At 44.3% G+C, this 19492-nt stretch overlaps 1 protein-coding gene across 1 annotated transcript in view; it reads right to left on the bottom strand.

Annotated features, from left to right (window-relative positions):
* ASPM (assembly factor for spindle microtubules) overlaps positions 1-19492 on the bottom strand; it is a 453390-nt gene that overhangs the window by 13458 nt on the left and 420440 nt on the right. The window contains exons 28-29 of the mRNA XM_078644067.1: positions 14532-14708; positions 11011-11198 (exon numbers count right to left, since the gene is read on the bottom strand). Of these exons, the coding sequence (XP_078500193.1) occupies positions 11011-11198; positions 14532-14708 (365 nt within the window). The remainder of the gene's footprint in view (positions 1-11010; positions 11199-14531; positions 14709-19492) is intronic.

Here is a 19492-nt window from a genome sequence, read left to right as displayed (position 1 = left end):
GATGGTCTCCTTTTCTGCTTATTAATATACCGAATAGCATGGCTACCTAGATTAATTAAGTGGCAGGAAATCTCATTTCAGTTTCATGTATGTTGAGAGCTCAATAATTGGCCGACGAGAGGTAAATGGGCAGGAGGCTACACAGCAGTACAGATGCACTCTACTTCAGACGTTTGATATTTATGGTTCACCAAAGAATAAGACAAAAGAAGCACCCACGTAAGTCCATCTACCCAGTTCTTGTAAAATACACAGGAAACGGAAAACAGGCAATCTGCTGGTGACTTCTTCGGATTCCAATAGGTGGTCAGATGACTCTGTGTCCTCGGTACCACTGTGACACAAGAGACTACTGGCTCTAGGGACCCTTGGAACTCAAAATGACACTGGAGTATGATGGTAGAGTTGAGTTGTGCCCCCCGCCCCCAGTCCACACCACATTGCAATCTAACCTGTTCTAATACACCCAATCTACCCCACTCAACTCCACTCCACCCCACTAACTCCAATCTACCCCACTCCTCCCTAGTCTACCTGGCTTCACTCCAGTCTACCCTATCGTACCTCACTCCAATCCAATTTATCCCAATCTGTGCCACTCCACCCCTATTCACCCCTATCCAATCTATCCCACTCCACTCCATGTAAATCATTCAAGACTCAGTATCATTAAGAGAATCTGTACACTGTATGCCCTGAAAAGAAGAGAGACTCAAACAGGAGGGGTGGGGTATGTGTTTGCGTGTGTGTGTATGAGCGTTGTGGTCTGGGGCAAGGAAGCCTGAATCATCCATTTGTCCAGGTACATTTATCCAAGTACCTGATTCTCACCCGGAGATGTACGGATTATCTCTACTCCTTCACAGGAGAAATAAATAGAATAAAGGCACAAAATTAGGACACAAAAAATGTTGTGGCTTCCACCTAAACTATTATATCAAGTCACAAAATTAACACTATAACATAAGCAATGCAAAACAGCATTTCTCCTGAGGGGAGAAGGCAAATGTGAAAGTTGACAAAAACAAAGAATAGCACGGAGAGGGCACCAGTCACTCACTGAAAACCAACATCAGTAAAGAAGGTGGGTGGTAATATATTCTAAGATTACGTCTTCTATTGCTAACCAGTCACACTACTGTTCAGGGAGACACAGGAGCACTGGCTTTGAAAACATTTAAGTAAACTTTAGCAGAAAGGGGGGGAACCATATATTGACAATTCACCCCCTACATATTCCATCAAGCCGAATAGGGCTGCCAGATTGACACATGAAATGGTAGCTTCTAGAAGCACCTTATTAAAACCATCTATGACCAGCATATGCAATCTATGATCTGCACAAGCGTCTCCCTCCTAAACCTCATTTTGGTCATACCATTGTTTCAGTGTGTTCCCAATTGTCTAAACACCTCCATTACTCATATTTTCAGTAAAAAAAATGTATAACCCATAAGGGCACCCCTAACATGTTTCATAACACACACAAAGTTTCAACCGAGTCAATAATTGTGGTGAATTAATTATTGGCCCATAGGCAAGAAAAGTATCTGTTCTATTTCTTAGGCTTCTCGTACAAACCCCGCAACTGGAGATCTTGGGTGTCAATCGGGGGCTTCAATTAACGGTTCGACACAATCTCCCTCAACCCAGAGGAAGCTTGCGGCTGGATTGGCACCGACTGAAAAGTGTGTGTGTGTGTGTGTGTGTGTGTATATATATATATATATATATATATATATATATATATATATATATATATATATATATATATATATATATTACCTACTGGCGGTCGCCAGTAGGTATATATAGTTAGAATTTTCAAAAATCCCATAGAGAAAAAATCCTATGTCTAATAACTTTGGCGTTTGTGGACAGAATTGGCTGAAATTTTCTGGAAAATGGAACATTTTGTTTCTGAGCAGCCCCTGGAAATTGGGGGGGGGGGTTCGTCAAGGGGGGGCTGAGAAAAAAGGGGGGTCCCAAAACGTGTTTTTAACATTGAGTTTTCCATAGGGCGGTTGGCCTCACTTTTAGCCCGAACGGCTGAATGGATTTGCACGAAACTTGGCAAAATTGTAGGGACTGGTAGCCAGATGTGCCTTTTGTAGGTCTCAATATATGTGCTTCAGTGGATTTTGAGAAATTAACGTTCAAAAAAAGATATATATCTGTAACAGCGGACCGGGCAGCGCTCTGGTTCGCGGACTTTTCGCGCAACGGAGCTTTGTGAAGCGAAGCTGATTGGTTCTCCGGCGTCTGTAAACATTCCAAACAGTCCGTAGCGGCCGCCATCTTGTCTCTCGGTAGAATCGAGAGACAAGAGGAGGCCAAAGCGAAGGGGCAAATGACCATAAGGGGGCATAGTAGATCCTCGCTGACCCCCTAGCTTTGATGTGGAGGTTTTAAAAGGGCCCCGCGGGGCAAAAAAAATAAATAATAATAATAATCGAACGGCTGAATGGATTTGCACGAAACTTGGTAAAATATTAGGGACTGGTAGCCCGATGTGCCTTTGCTAGGTCTCAATATATGTGCTCCAGTGGATTTTGAGAAATTAACGTTCAAAAAAAGATATATATCTGTAACAGCGCTCCGCTTCGCGTAACGGAGGTTTGCAAAGCTGATTGGTCATTCTGTCACTGGGCTATAGTTGGGCTACATCTGGCTGATATTTGGGCTACATTTGTTTTTTTTGTCTCTGGCGGCCATCTTTGGGCTACATTGGGCTACATTGGGCTTCATTGGGCTTCATTGGGCTACATTTGGGCTCCAACATATATATAGGCCAATGTAGCCCAATATATATTTTTCAAAGTTAATTTTCGTAAAAACCACTGGAGCATATATCTTGAGACATAGCAAAGGCACATCGGGCTACCAGTCCCTACAATTTTGCCAAGTTTCGTGGAAATCCATTCAGCCGTTCGAGCTAAAAGTGAGTCCAACCGCCCTATGGAAATGAAGGAAATGAATGGGTAATTTGTAATTAGCAAATAGCTCATCGCAAACTAGGAATGGTAAAGAATCGCTATTTATTCCTTAAAGTTCGCTATTTAGGAAATGCAAAAAACTTTGATGATACATATGGCGATTCATCTCTAACAAGATAAGAAGCATAGGGATAGATTTATGATGACGGGCGCATCACCAGGGATGTGTTAGTCATTCTGTGCCGCTGTTCCGTCACCTATGGTGTGCTGCATTTACAATGCGGCGCATCATGGGGCAAAAACAGCACAGATGCGTGATGTATCTGTGCCGTAAAGGTGGCGCATTGCTGGAGTTGTATCGCAAGTGTGATGAAGCTCCAGCAAGGGTCGGGGGTGCCCCTGTCGCAGGGTTTCTGTTCTCACACAGAACTGTGGACAGAGGATTGGAACCTCGGCGAATTAGGGTGCCCCAAAACTCACGTTAGTAATCAAAAACCCCTTAGCAAGCTAGGTACAGTGTCACATTGGATATAACAAACTCTCAATGTTTAGACAATCCAGAATATGAACTTATAGTACCTCAGGATACGTGGAACTCATGAACAGTCGGTCGTTATATATTTCTTAGAAACCAGAACATGGAGTTAAGAAGAACACATGTGTATTTGAAATGTTTATTTACTAATGCCGTCTTCTCAGGCGTAGTATCTTAGATAATACAAGTACACATATTATCAGTAGCAAAATTACCAGCATAGTTACTAGTACATAAAAAGCGAATGGTGACAGTATGTTAACATGCTGTAAATGAATAAGAGTTATCAACACTTATAAGCAGCCACGGGCCGTGGAGGGAGTTACGGTGGGGCAGGGAGGCGGGGAGGGGGAGGGGGAGGGGCAGGGTGGAGAGGGCTCCACCCTGCCCCTCCCCCTCCCCGCCTCACCGTAACTCCCTCCACGGCCCGCGGCTGCTTATATCTCACCCTCCCTAATACACATATTATATTATTTGCTAAGAAGGTCTGTTTGTGTTGGTTTAGGGCGTGCCCATACTTTAGTGTCTTAGATTTGAAGGAATCACATCAGCATACACCAGCTCTCTCTTCATGTGAACCGCATCAACTGTTGTGTATGTGTGTTCGGCAAAGCAATATAAAACCCGCCTCATGCCCAGAATTGGCAGAAGCTGCACTTATGTTATGAGTATGAAGTCGTGCAGATCAGACCTCATAACAATTCTGTATCGTGTTGTTCTTGAAACTTCAGCACTCGCTGTACAGATATAGTTTAACAAGCAAAGCAGATAGTAGAGCAATAACATTATTCTCATGTAAACCACGATGAACTACTAGGTTGAAAGCTAAAGCAACAACTAAGTGTCGTGTGCAGAAGTTGCAAAAAAGGAAAAATGGCGTTTAAACCGGTAATGAGCCCATGCTAACTTAACACGGTGTAAAGATATCCAGGACCTAGATGACACCTCCCCATGATCCGTAAACGAACTGAATAAGATAATAGAAGTGCCATCTCATGAGAGCAGATTGCAACTTTATATGTGGACGGTCCGCAAGGTAAAACATTAAAAACTAGGAAAATTTAATGCTAAAGAAAAATAAAACAGCCAAGTACTTTATCGAGTCTTAAGCCAATAGGCAAGCTAAATAATAAAAACTTGACAAATAAGTCAATGAATTGTCAATGAAATGCTAGTACTCAGCATATCAAACATGAAAAAGGTCTATGACATAACTGTGTATGCAAAATAAGCTGCAACAGCCTCCAATAGGAAGTCACCGTCTTCATCCGAAAAGAGTTCAGCCATCCAATTTAAAAGCGGAAAAGAACATACGTGCTCTCCCAGCACCGGATCCTCTATCACCATCAGAGGACAGCTCGGTGGGTTTTATAGAAAGCTCTGTTCCAAGAAAGACTGTGTTGCCGCCAGTAAATTCCACGGACCAATTAGTCCATGCATCAATGCCACAGCCATAATCCTTTCGCCAGGACAAACCAACTCGTGAGTAATGATAGGAGTCATCAGCTGATTAAAGTCGACGTCAGGAGAAACCGGTCCGCAGAGACACAAATCAATGGCCCAATCGAAATCACAGGTCAGGCAGTGAAATACAGGCTGGACACAGGTGAAGTAGGAGAATCGAAAAGATAATCCATATGCCGTGCTTAATATCGCCAACGGCATTGTGCCATAATATTCTAGCATGCGATTGCGGAACAGTGTCAGCAGCTGCAGGGCGGGAGCTTGCACAGGAGGGACAACCATATTTAAAAATGTAAAAAAGCACAAGAGCGTCCGCTGGTAATGCAAGTAAAAATGGCAATCCACACAGTGGAAAAAATAGAATGAAAGAAAGCAGGGATGACTCCAAAGATTTTCTCAAATGAAGTCACGAGACCACTGGTAACAACTTTTAAAAAGTGCGCCAGGGCCTTTGTGGAGGACGCGTTAAAGATAGTCCGAACCATCTTGCTGAAATGGAAAGGCGAATCACTATTGAAAAGGGTCTGCACCTCTGTACGGGTGTTCGCTATGTGAAGCACGAAAGTTTCACGGGCCGAACTCAAGGCCACCTCTCTCTGAGACAAAAGAGCTCTTATTCTTGCCATGCCGTTGAAATCTGCTCCCAAGGTTGGTATTTGTGGCCAGATTGAAAACTCCCTATGTTCATGTGTGGGAGGAAATAGAACATTTCTGCAGCAAATAACCCGTTCACTTACTGTTACGATAAAAGGAATACTTTAAATTAACCCAGAACAATCTTCATTATTGAGCATCAAATAACTACCATTTTCCAACAACTTGAACGTGGGGATGATAGCAGGAACTGGCGTGCCTTGCAACACGCAAGCCATATTTGGTCGGTGTTTGTTGCATGAACCGTGTAACTGTATGTGCCTACACATTAGTGAATGATCTGGCGTCTCAGTGCATTCCTCTCCATTCAGATAAACTTCTTGATCATCTTTGAAACATCTGTATGTGTATGGAAGCGACCAGACCTCATGAAGAAAAGCACTACCTAAAGGTTCATAACGACCTATTGGTATATATTTCATACAATTTGAAAACTTATATAAAGCAAAAGGCAGCGTTATTAAACCGTGGATAAGGCACGTTGCCAAAAAACCCGCAATCCTCTGCTGATGATGTCACTGAGCATGTCATGAATGATGTAATACGTGACATCATCAGCAGTGGATTACGGGTAATAGTATCTCTAGTTTACTCCCCTATAGCTGTCTTTCTTTTAACATAAGTGTCTGTTTCCTTCCCTTATACTTACTGTTTTTGGTTCGCTTCCGGTTCGCGTACCGGCGAGCGAACTGGGAAGCGTACTACGAGAAATAGAGGTTGGCACAGTTCCAAATATTGTACCAATTTTTTAATAACGGGGAGGTAGTTCTGAAAAGAACTTTTTTTTTTATTGTTTTTGTTGTTTTATATTTTTTTTATTATTTTTCTGAACATTTTTTTACTTTTTTTGAATTTTTCTGAACAGTTTTATATTTTTGGGGGTTTTTCTTGCAGGGGGCAATGAAAACGATTCATTGTAAAGGGCTCAACAGGAGCAACAAAACAAAAAAAAAGTATTTATTATTTGGGGCGTTTCGTACAAACTTGCATATGATAGTCAATAGCTCTGTTGATCAGAGTGATGCTTCTTTCTCCGTAGCAAATGAATCCACTGCAATGTACGCAGACGTGTTTTACTTCATGAAATCTCGTTTGAATATTTGGCACCATCTCCCTGCCCTCTGGTCCCGTTACTTCCGGTACAACAGATCTTCTGGCCATAATAGGGAGATTATCTAGGTCGTTACGAAACTGTGCAGCACTGTAGTTGTTAGGATGCCACCTAGTCATATGGCGATGCATTGTGTAGTTTCCGAAACTGTATTTTTTGTCGGTCCCTCTGGACAGTCTATCTTGACATATAAGGCAAGTTACGTATCTTGCATTTACTTTTTTCTGACCTTTGGGAATTTTAAAAAATTGCCAAATGAAGTTTTCTTTCCGGTGAGACGTCCTGGGCTCCTCAGGCAAAAAGTGCCTCTCTTCGTGCTCGTCGTCCTGTTCCTCTTCTTCCTCTTCTTGCTGAATTATAACTTGAGCAGGTGGTCCACTCTTCCTTGGATGTGGTGGAGGTGGTGGGGAAGCACCAGCTGAAGCTACTAAAGAAGCCATTGCTCACTGGTAACAAAGGGTCTTTCTCTCACAATGATGAAAGTCAGAGTGAGGAAAGAAGGAGGGATTTTCATCATTTGGGAAAAACAATAGTTCTCAACCAATAAAAAGTGTTCATTTTAGATTATATGACCTAGTCTTACATCATTAGGAAACCAAAAGTGAAATGAACCAATGAAAAGTGTTATTACCAAGTCACATGACCTGCTGTGTTTACGTTAAGCGCTTTGCAGGGCCTCCCGCTTTGCTTCCAGAAACCTGTGCTTTGCGACTCGGTAAGCGTACCAGTTCGCTAACGTAGCACGTCATATGACGTATCACGCGACAACGCGAAACGTCATGCGGACGGGAGGCGTCACGATGTTGTTTTCTAACGCGGCAGTTGCGGTAAAGAAACGTTTACCGGCTCGCGGTCTATTTCGCGGCATCAAGGTCAGCTAACGGGAAGCTTCCCGATTCGCGAAGCGGGAACGAAGAAAGAAAAATATTTTTAAAAAAAATTATTAATAAACATATAAAATATATTTTTGGATTTAAAGAAGAATACATTTTACAGCTACAGATATTAGCTGTTAAAAAACCAATGAAATTCACTGAAAAAACCATAGGTTATAGACCATATATAGTTAGGAATTAGCATTTACAAAACCTTGAAAATTCACTGAAAAAACCATAGGTTATAGACCATATATAGTTAGGAATTAGCATTTAGAAAACCTTATTTTACTCACACAAAACCATTGAAATTCCATCGCGCACCCGCAATCCACTGCTGATGTCACATATTACATCATTCATGACATGGTCAGTGACATCACTGATGACATCACTGATGACATCTCAAATGACATCACTGATGACATCACTGATGACATCTCAAATGATATCACTGATGACATCATGACACACCAATACCAGTTACTACATACGCACTCACTGATTCCTACGTCTACACACACATTCACTCATTCACCCATACAATTACTCATACATACAGTCAGTTATTATTAGAACACTATCATATGCACTCATACACCTAGTCAGTCCTGTGAAGAACCAATCACACTTCGATTTCCTCATCTATAGTTAAACACAGAACACCATACTTTTCACACATATACTAACACATACTTACTCTCTTATACAATCACTGATACAAGTACACATTGATATGCACAGCGTCACACACCTCCCAGCCAGCCACACACACACTCAGTCTTCCATCCATCCAGTCATTCTTCAATATGTAAAACGTATTTAAACTTTACAAAAACACACAGACACTAGATGATGTCATCAGTGATGTCATCAGTGATGTCACTGACCATGTCATGAATGATGTAATATGTGACATCATCAGCAGTGGATTGCGGGTGCGCGATATATAGTTAGTGCAACTAACTATATATGGAATTTCAATTGTTTTGTGTGAGTAAAATAAGGTTTTCTAAATGCTAATTCCTAACTATATATGGTCTATAACCTATGGTTTTTTCAGTGAATTTTCAAGGTTTTGTAAATGCTAATTCCTAACTATATATGGTCTATAACCTATGGTTTTTTCAGTGAATATATATATATTTATTACAAAATCTTGCAATGAAAGGTCTGGGCCCTGGGGGTGGGCAGTTCCAACGCATTGCATGTTCGTTTAGAAAAATGCAACATGCTGAACTCAAACAGACCACATCTTACGAGCATTTGCGAGTTTCCATAATCCGCATGGATTGGTTAGACTATTCCCCTGAAATGTTGAATATCTACCAAAAAATGTGGGTTTACGATAAAAACTGCCTTTTATAGGAGGCGAGTATTAAAAGTCTGTGTGGTTTCCTGTGGATACGTCTTTCAAACCGTTCCCAAACCCCTTCACGGGAATGACTGGATAACTACAGTGGTATTCCCGAAAGTGTTTGAAAACGCCTACACAGACACACCACTAAAAGGTGACTCCCTTCAGGGGAAGAATGCGTTGAATGTGCGCAGGTTGAGGGGTTACTGCAGTTCATTTACCTAGTTTCCACACACCCTACTTTAAAGGAGGGCTGCAGGATGAGCGAAAGCAATAAAACTCAGAGACCGAAAGTAAAATATGCTCTGCTTTACTGGCATGCATCAGAAGCATCTTAAACAGTACATATATATTACAGTTAGTGCGATAAGGAATTCATTTCAAATTAGAATTTGAAGAAAAATAATTGCTCACAGAGTGTCGCCCGTTTAAAAAGAGAAGTAAAAAGCCCTCAACACGTTTTAACTTCAGGTGACAACAAACGCTGGCAAAGCCAACAAGTTCGCTTATTGGCGTTGTCAATGTTTTTTTAAAGATGTTGCCCAGCAGCGCTGACCGTGTCATGGCGCATTTTTCTTTACTTTAAGCCCGCGCTGCTGTGCAACATCTTTAAAATACATAGACAACGTCAATAGGGACTAACAGAGATGAAACACATTGAATTTGCCAATGCTTGTTTTAATTACAAGAGATTTGGTAAAAAAAATCGTCAACGTAGCTGCAATTAAATGTGAACAGCAGAGGGCGCACTTGTGCTATTTTCTTGTAAATCACGATGTAACCTGGATATTAAAATAATGATCCGGTTAATATATAGTATGGCGCAAATTTGAGTGCGCGGTGCTGAACGAAGCAGCACGTCAACACTGCTGTTGGTGTTATGTACCGATTCACAAAACATATATTTTTTAATTACTACTTTGTTTTATAGTCAATGAAATTAAAATCATTAACCCAGATTTTATTCTAATTTTTTTAGTAAGGAATCATTTTAGAATTTACAATAAGTAACTTAAAAATCAATTGTATTTAATGATTTAAATGTAACAATGTTAGTCACATTTTTATTAAACACTTTTGTGCTCATATTTGCAAATTAATACTAAATTAATTTGACTTAAAATTGCAATAATTTAAATCAGATTTAATGAATTGTTACGAGAAATAACCATAACAATATATGAGTCTGCTGGAACATACATTAATTTCAAGTGTTCAACATTAAAAATGTGTGTATCTGCCAAGGAAAGACCTGCAATGTAGACTCGAAAACGTACCTGCAATGTAATGAGTACGGATGTTTAAGGAAAAAACATGATTTTATGACTTCATAGGCATCTCCTGCGAGGTAACGGTAGCTTACCTAGACATCAGTCTCTGTAATACGCCAGGGTGTATTTTGCAACATGTTAGGGGACTATAGTTCATTTCCTGCAGCCGGTCACTATTTTCATGATAGCTACCTCTGGAAGGCACCGAGGCACACCGAAAACCCTAATTGGGGCAGCTATTCTGTCTCCATCTCGGGCGGAGGTAAATCCAACCGGCCCAGGCATATGGCTGAGCTGGAGGGATCGCCGTAAGCGGCCTGTCCATCAGCTATGATACTCATACCGGGGCCAATAACAGATCATACAAGAGTATGGGGGACTTTTCGCATTTCAGCACACCCTCGCTAAAATGAGCCTGACAGCATCCTTTTCGCGATGGTAGCAATGACCTTTACTTCCTAAGTTTATTGAAAGAACTGACCCGGCACAAGAGGCACTGCTTGAAGGAAGTCACAAACTGGATGAGAGAGTGAAGGAAGTGTGAAAGCTGGTGGTCCATCCGAAGAGGGACAGAAAAGATCACTTGGAAACTGTCGTTGTGCACAAGATGCTGTCCTACTAGCAGCATAAGATATGAATTGCGATGCATAGAGCAAGCCGACAGCATTAGGCAATTCATAGCTTCATATATTCCAAGAAAGATATCACACACAGACATTTCACAATAGGCCTGGCAGACGTGAAGGCCTCTCATCAGGCACGGTGCTCACACCTCTGGCACACTACTCATTAAAGGCATCATCCTACCTGGAAACTACTCTTGTTCTCACAGGCGTTGCCTGCATAACGAAGCCTGCATTTTTACTGAAGTGTCCGCTCACAGAACTCATCATTCGCTTGCTAAGTGTTCGCTGGGCATCCATTTTATGTTTTCGAGCCGTAAGTTTATAAATGCTGCAAATTCGATCCACCGCTCTAGGCACAGCACGTATCTCCTGGAAGAAAAAATAAATGCCGTCAAAATAAATTCATTAACTTCCAGTAACAACTAGCTTGGCATAACTGAACTAACCAGATGCACAACAGTTTGTTCTTTTACTCATATAAAGAGCTAAGTACTCCACCTTGTGCACTAGACGAATGAACCCATCTTTCTAAAGAATATATCTACATTAAGAAAGGATTTCCCAATGGAATTAAAAACAGGTTTTAATATAGCGTTGCATTTAGAAATATTGTGTCAACAGGCTAACAGGCCTTTAAACCGTTGTGCTTCAGTCTGAAACACTTCTTAGGACTGCTTAGGGAGAAGATGTGCCTAGGCTACACAGTATAAAGTGTCAATGTGGTGAATGCACTTCGGACAAAGCGAGGGTAACTGCAGACTGCCTCTGCTTAGAAAAGCAGCAAATGACAACACTTCGGACCAAAGCCACCCGTTCGCCAGAACCACAAGCATATCTTTGTATAAGGTAGAGGAGAACCTGGTGCTTGGGTCAGCAACAGAGGCTTGACATGAAGGCGGACACCTAAGAAAGTCAAGCAACACAAGAAGAGCACTCCTGCTTACCTTTACACACACGGAGTCTGCAGCTTAACCCCGACAAGACTGAATTGATTCTTGTCGGGGGAGCTTCCAACCCTTGGCAGCCTTCCATCTGGCCGGCCAGTCTTGGTAGCCCTCCCTCTCCAGTTAACTCTGCTAAAAGTCTGGGCGTCATTATCAGTAATGACCTCTCTATGACCCCCCAGATCAGCGCAGTGGTGTCTGCCAGCCATTTCCAACTCAGGAAACTCTGAAAAATCTCCCGCCTACTTACTACTGAAGCGCTCACGTTAGCGCTCCTGGCGTTAGTGATCAGCCGACTCGATTACGCTAACGCACTGTATGTTGGCATTCCTGAGTACCAATTGAAAAGACTCCAGCTGATCCAAAATCAAGCCGCTCGCTTGATTTACCACCAGCCGAAAGATCAGCACGTCCGTCCACTTCTAAAGAGCCTTCACTGGCTGCCGGTATCCGCCCGCTGTAAATTTAAGCTAGGCTGTATTGTTTCCAAGTCCCTCTCCGGTCAGGGTCCCTCCTTTATTTCTTCCCTCCTCCATCTTTATACTCCGTCCCGCAATCTACGCTCATCCCAAATGGCCCTCTTATCTGTTCCCAGGTTCAAGAGGAAAAAATACGGGGGCCTTAGGTTTTCTCTTCTGGCCCCATCCCTCTGGAATTCCCTCCCACTTTCTCTCAGACTTGCACCTTCATATTCTGGTTTCAGATCACTCCTCAAAACCTTCCTCTTCACCACCTCATATCTTTAGATTCCGTCTCACACCTTTTTCACCGTTCTCCAGCACAGCGCCAAGAAACCTAATGGTGTTAGCCGCGCTCTACAAATAAATTTAACATAACATAACATAACAGTCAGGTGTATGACTGTTTTTAGCGGTAGCTAAGGGAGATTCGGGCCGTTTGCGACTGCTAAAACGTTTTTGAAATGTACAAACCCTATTTGGCGAGTTGGTAACCTATTACTAACTTGCAAAATCGGGCTTGCGAGTCGCTGTCAGGAAGGGGTGTGCCAAAGACATCCCTTCCTAATAGTGAGTCGCACGGGGATGTACAATTGTTTTGCGATGGAATGTGGTGGCAAAACAACCGCAGTTTGCCACCTACTTCAAGTAGGTGCTAGGCCAGTCGCAAACGAGAAGGGGTTCCTGGGGAACTATTTCCCCTTTGTGAATAATAGCAAAAACGTTTTATTAGGTTCAGGCATTGGTCCCAATGACCACTGCCTACCCTTTAAAAATGAAAATTTCTTAATTTTTCTTTTTGAAACGCATCCAGTTTTCCCTGAAGGAAAACAAGCGTCATTGAAAAAAAATTGCTTTATTTACAATCAAACACAGACATGGTGGTCTGCTGTCCCCAGCAGGCCACCATCCTTGTGTTACTGTTCATCCCAATGGGTCGCAAATTGCGAACGGCCTCATGAATATTGATGAGGCAGGTCAACTCCGACAACATTGGGAATCACTAGACACACATTAGTGCATTTCATTTTGCGAGTCTCTAATTGCGAGTTAGAATGGATAGTTGCAATTAGAGACTCGCAAAATGAAATGTTCGTACATCTGGCCCCAAGTCTCCTTGCGGCCTGGGGTAAGACTATGGAGTGCCAGCAAGAGGATGTGCTGCCGCTTTGGCGCTACTTGCGGTCCAGCGGGCATTAAAAACGTTCCTGTGGCGGAGAGAATTAGGGAGCAGAAGTTTAGGGACAGCTGAGCAGAGGAGAGGTGGTCTCAGTTCAACTTGTGGAAAAGCATAACCAGGGCAATAAGCGACTGCTTCCCAACCTTCATTCTCACACCTTCCTCCCCTGCCAACCATCTACGTTAAGGACAACACTCGTTGCAGATGAAGCATAGCGATGGATGGAATAAGAGGAGGATAGGTTTCTTGTGCCTCGCTGCCATCAGAGTGGAGGCACAATGAAGAGTGAGCTACAGGGGGCAGTGCCTGACATTCTGCTTTATTGTGGAAATCTCTGAATGCATGAGATATACTTAATGATTAAGACCATCAAAGAACCAAGGTATCTCTCCAAGCTTGAAAGTGAAGAGGGGAGAGGCACTAGTAACCCTTCCATGAGGTGCATTAACAGTGCTACCGTGATCCCCAAGTGTACTGGACTGCAGGTGAAATCTGGCCAGGAAGAGAGGTAAACTTACTAAAAATACCTGCATGCCTCCTAGGATCTACTGCACCTTTGTAACCAAGAACAAACAGCATGGCTGGCGTTCAAAGGAGTACAGAGGCTTTGCAAATAGTGCCCAGCGACTCTTGCGTTTTTTATATCCTAACTGACTCAAAGGCACCTCACATAGGGGTGAGCATGGGGTAAACTGCCAGCATTGTGCAATCTAATTTCACACAGCTGGTTTAAGCAGAAGGCATTTTAATTATGTTGGGACCAGTTTTTGTTGAAATGAAATTGCATTTCTGAGAGCACACTCAAGAATGAACTGACAAGAGTTCCAAAGTCTTAATGTCTACACAAATAAAAATAAACCGGCCTAGGAGCGCCACACAAAGCCAAGTGCGTCATCGACGCAGTGGTATATCGTACCACAGGTATATCTTCCATGGGTGCATTTCCAAAGTCCTAGTTTACCAGCTTGGAACACTTCTTTTCATTAATGTAATAATTTGCATAACAACATGTCCAAACTTGCCAAAGTTCATAAAATGATTTCCAGCTCTCAGACTCCTTTGTTACGTGCATGTCAGATACATAAAAAATACACAAGGAAAAAACACTATTTCAGCTTACCAAAGCTCTTTTAGTGTCTAGAGAAAGAATTGCTAGCAAGCAACATGTCTTCGTGAAAATGCTTCCTCCTTTGTCAGCCACTTTATCACCGGCCTTTTCTCGGTACGTCTGCATTAACTCGGTTAAGGTGTCCACCGAATTCTCCACAGCATAAACTGCTTGGGTTGTTTTTTCGTACTTAAAAAGAAAAAATATTAAATTAAATATAGCTCACCTTCTCTGTTTAATACTTAGTTGAAGTCGTAGCTGGAGGAATAAGACAGGACTAATATCGTAAAACGATTATAGGTGCTCTATTAAACTCTGAAAACAGGGCAACAAAAAAAAAATTACCTTAAAATTTCAATGTAGAATTAAACATAGTTTGGTTTCCTGGACATCACCTATCCAATCCACGTACAAAATGACCAAGTTACTTACCTTCGGTAACGATATATCTGTATGAAATTTAGTTAGTTATAGATCCGTTACCTTAGAATTACACTCAGGTGTCAAACTGGATCCGGAAAGTTTTTTCATCAGCAGTACCTGTGCGCGTTAGAAGGTGGGGGCGGTCGGCTCCCAGTTCGTCGTTGGCGTCGTGTTGCCGGGATGACGTCGCGGTACCTACTTAGACACCGCCCTTGTGTGCGGACACCAGTTCTGTACACTACTTTCCGTGCCAAAAACGCAGAGCCATGAAAGGCACTGACCACTGGTGCACAAAACTAGGGCCCTGAAAGGATATCCTTGACCCTAGAAATCAGTTCGCAGAACAGGGAGGATGGGTGGGGCGGTAAGGAATCTATAACTAACTAATGTTTCTTACAGATATATCGTTACCGAAAGTAAGTAACTTGTTCATCTGAAAGAAACATGTTTGTTCTAGATTCCTTACCTTAGAACAGATACTCCAGCAATACCAACCCTGGAGGTGGGTCTGCGAACCAAGTTCACACCAGAAAGTCCAGGAGAAGAGAACAGCCAAAGAAGCCATCTCTCCGGACTGGACTGTCAAAACAGTAGTGTTTCGCAAACGTTCAACGAAGCCCACGTAGCCGCCTGACCGATGTAATTCAGAGGAACGCCTCGTCCCAGAGCAGTGATTGCAGCAGTCGCCCTGGTGGAATGGGCGCGCAGCCCCACTGGAGGCTCCTTTGCCAAAGAATAGCAGGCTTTGATAAACAAAACGACCCATCGGGAGATAGTTCGCTTGTGTACGGCCTGACCATTCTTGGCACCCATGTACCCAACAAAGAGCAGGTCATCCACCCGGAACTGTTTGGTACGATTCAGATAAAAGGAAAGTGCATGTTTTGGGTCCAGACGGTGGAGCCTCTCTTCCTCTTTCGAAGGATTTGGAGGCGGAAAGAAGATGGGCAAAATGATGGTCTGCCCGATGTGAAAGGCGGTAACAACCTTGGGCAGGAAGGATGGATGAGTCCTAAGAACTACCTTGTCCGGATGGACAGACATAAAAGGAGGCTTAAATGAAAGAGCCTGGAGCTCACTTACTCTTCTGGCAGATGTGATGGCAACCAGGAATGCAGTTTTAAAAGTTAAAAGCCTCAAAGGACAGTTATGAAGCAGCTCAAAGGGTGGGCACATTAAATAAGTTAAAACCAGATTCAAGTCCTACTGAGGCATAACGAAAGGAATAGGAGGAAAGAGAGGAGTTATGCCTTTCAAGAAACGATTGACAAACGGGACTTGAAAAGAGAATGCTGACCTTGAAGCCGAGGAAGGCAGAAATGGCCGAGGGATAGCCCTTGATAGTGCCCAGAGCAGAGCCCTGCTGGGCCAAAGAAAGGAGGAACAAGAGAACCTCAGAAAGAGGGGCAGAGAGGTGATCCACAACCTTTGCTGTGCACCATGCCACACATTTGTGCCACCGACAGTGTACACAGTCTTCGTGGAGGGACGCCTGGCTGCCAAGATAACAGTGCAGATTTCGGGAGGCAGGTCAAACTACGTCAACTGCCGCTGCTCAATCTCCACGCAAGGAGATGGAGGCTGGACAGGTTCGGGTGGAGGAACACCCCCTGCTGCTGTGACAGAAGATCCTCCCGAAGAGGGAGACAGGTCGGAGGATCGATGGCCATGTTGAGCAGCTCTAGATACCAGACTCTTCGTGCCCAATCAGGAGCCAGAAGGATGACTTAGGCCCAGTCGCGCCTGATCTTCTTCAGCACTCTGGGCAGAAGTGGTATAGGCAGAAAGGCGTACAACAGACCGCATCTCCACTCGCAACCAAAAGCATCGCCTAGAGAGTGCTGCCTTGGAAATTCCAATGCGCAGAATTGCTGACATTGTGCGTTCTGTTCGTGGTGAATAGATCTAACCAAGGTTCACCCCACTGTTGAAAGAGACCTTGCACCACGTCAGAGTGAAGACGCCATTCGTGATCCATCATGCACCCGCGGCTGAGTTCGTCGGCCCTGGCGTTCAGTGAACCTGCCAGGTGATAAACCACCAGGGATATGCCCTGATGTTTCAGCCATGTCCAGAGGTGGATGGCCTCCTGACATAGGGACCACGACCCCAACCCACCTTGTTTGTTGCAGTACCACATGGCGGTGGTGTTGACCGGGAACACCTGCACTACACTTCGTCGGCCAGAGGGAAGGAATGCTTTGAGTGCCTGAAGCTCCAGAAGGTTGATGTGGAGCCCGGACTCCGCCGGAGACCAGAGGCCTCTGATCTCCGCCTCCCCCATGTGGCCGCACCATCCCAGAAGGGATGCATCAGTCACCACTGTGCTCTCTGGAAAGGGATCGGCCGTTGACCCAAACCAGGTTCGTGAGCCACCACTGCAATTGTCGTGCAGTGCCCTCCGAGACCTGGACGCAATCAGACAGATTCCCCATATGCTGCACCCACTGGAACTTCAGGTCCCACTGCAGAGTCGGCATATGCCACCTGGCATGATCGACAAGCAGGATGCAGCCGGCCATGAGACCCAGCAGGCTCAGGGTCATTCTGACTGATACCTGGGATAGAGCCTGAAAGATCGGAATCATAGCCTGAATATCCCAGACTCGCTGTTAGGGAGGATAGACCCGAAATGGCGTCGTGTCCAGAACCGCTCCGATGAAGAGGAACTTCAGAGAGGGAATCAGGTGTGACTTCGGCACATTGATGGAGAACGCCAGCAAATACAGGAGGTCGGCCGTAGTCTGGAAGTGGGAGACGACTGCCTGGGGCAAGCCAGTCTTCAACAGCCAGTCGTCGAGATAGGGGACGACTGAAACCCTTGATCTGCGCAGATGAGCTGCGACCACCGCCATCACTTTCGTGAACACCCGAGGGGCGCTGGTAAGGACAAAGGAGAGCATGGTAAATTGAAAATGCTTGTGGTCTACAGATAACTGCAGGAAACACCGGTGGGCGGTCAGGACCGGGATATGAAAATAAGTGTCCTGCAAGTCCAACGCTACCAACCAGTCTTCCTGGTCGAGGGCAGACAAGACCTGAGCAAGCGTCAACATCTTGAACTTCTCTTTAGGGAGGAAGGGGTTGACGTTCTGGAGATCCAAGATAGGATGCAGGCCCCTGTCATTCTTGGGGACCCTAAAGTAGTGGGAATAACAACCACAACCTACTTCTGGGACAGGAACCCGATCAATGGCTCCCTTGGCAAAGAAAGCTGTAACTTTCTGCTTGAAAAAAGCCAGGTGATACTCCGACATGCAGTGGTATTGCAGTGACATGGCTGGAGGGGTAGCCTCAAAGGGGCAGGTGTAGCCTCGAAGGGGAGGGAGTAGCCCCTACGGACTATCTGACAAACCCACCTGTCCGACGTGATGGTGCGCCTGCGGAGGAAGTGATGGGGAATCCTGCCGCCAACTGGCATTTGATGGGTCTGCAATGTCGGACTAGGAAGGTTTGGAGGCTGCAGCAGGGGTGGGGGGGTGGGGTTGGTGGACTGACCCGCTCGCTGACCCCCGGAACTACGAGGGTTCTTCCCACGTACCTGGCCGCGCAAAAGTTGGGTAACGAATAGTTTCTTACCTGTCGGTGTAGTTTTGCAGCTTGAAGATCTTTCTGGAATCACTATGCTGTGCATATTCCGCAATCTGGTGGTTGGGTCCGGAATCGTAGTCTTTTTTCTCTTTTTTTCTTTTTTTTTTCGTAGCCCAGGTGGGCGTCGACGTCCCACCATTTGGTGTACCTTCGGTGACGTCGGCATGCTTCCGGCGGAAGCTACCACCCTTGGGCGCCATCTTCGGATTCTTTTTTCCGTCTCTTTTTTCTTTTCTGTGTTTGTAGTGAATCCATGGCTATGTTTGTTAATCCTTTTTTCAACATATTTTTTTTTTTCACGTATCTTGTAAGCTTCAACTTGCTTTTTTTTCTATGTGTTTCCACCTTCTTCTCCAGCCTCATCTTTCTGGCGGAGGCGGGTGGGTTTGCTAGTGAATCCAGAAAGATCTTCAAGCTGCAAAACTACACCGACAGGTAAGAAACTATTCGTTTTGCAGTGTGAATCTTTCTGGATACACTATGCTGTGCATAGATTTTGTAGCGGTTTTCGTTACTTTTGTGGCGGTTGGGTGGAAGATGAGTGTTGGTTGTTGAATATATGTTGAAGCACCTTTTGTCCTACTTGTGCTTCTTTGTTCATTTGTACATCCACGCAATAGTGCTTAGTGAACGTGTGCACTGAAGCCCATGTTGCCGCCAGGCATATGTCCTGAATTGGTGTGTTGGCCAGAAAGGCAATTGTTGCTCCTTTCTTCCTGGTCGAGTGGGCCTGTGCCCCTCCTGTTAGCTCCTGGCCCGCTTGCTTGTGGCAGAATTGTATTGTCTGTGCGGTCCATCGAGCTATGGTATTTTTAGTCACTGGTTTACCCATGTAACTGCTTGCGAAGGATACGAAGAACTGTTTTGTCTTCCTGTGTCCCTTCGTCCTTTCAATGTAGTGCATCACAGCCCTTCTTGCGTCTAGAGTGTGGAGCGCCCTCTCAGCGCTTGTAGTGGGG

The sequence above is a fragment of the Lissotriton helveticus genome, chromosome 1_1 (assembly GCF_964261635.1).
Source record: "Lissotriton helveticus chromosome 1_1, aLisHel1.1, whole genome shotgun sequence".
NCBI classification, from domain to species: domain Eukaryota; kingdom Metazoa; phylum Chordata; class Amphibia; order Caudata; family Salamandridae; genus Lissotriton; species Lissotriton helveticus.
Note: the sequence above shows the minus strand (reverse complement) of the source record. Positions and strands in the feature narration are given on the sequence as shown.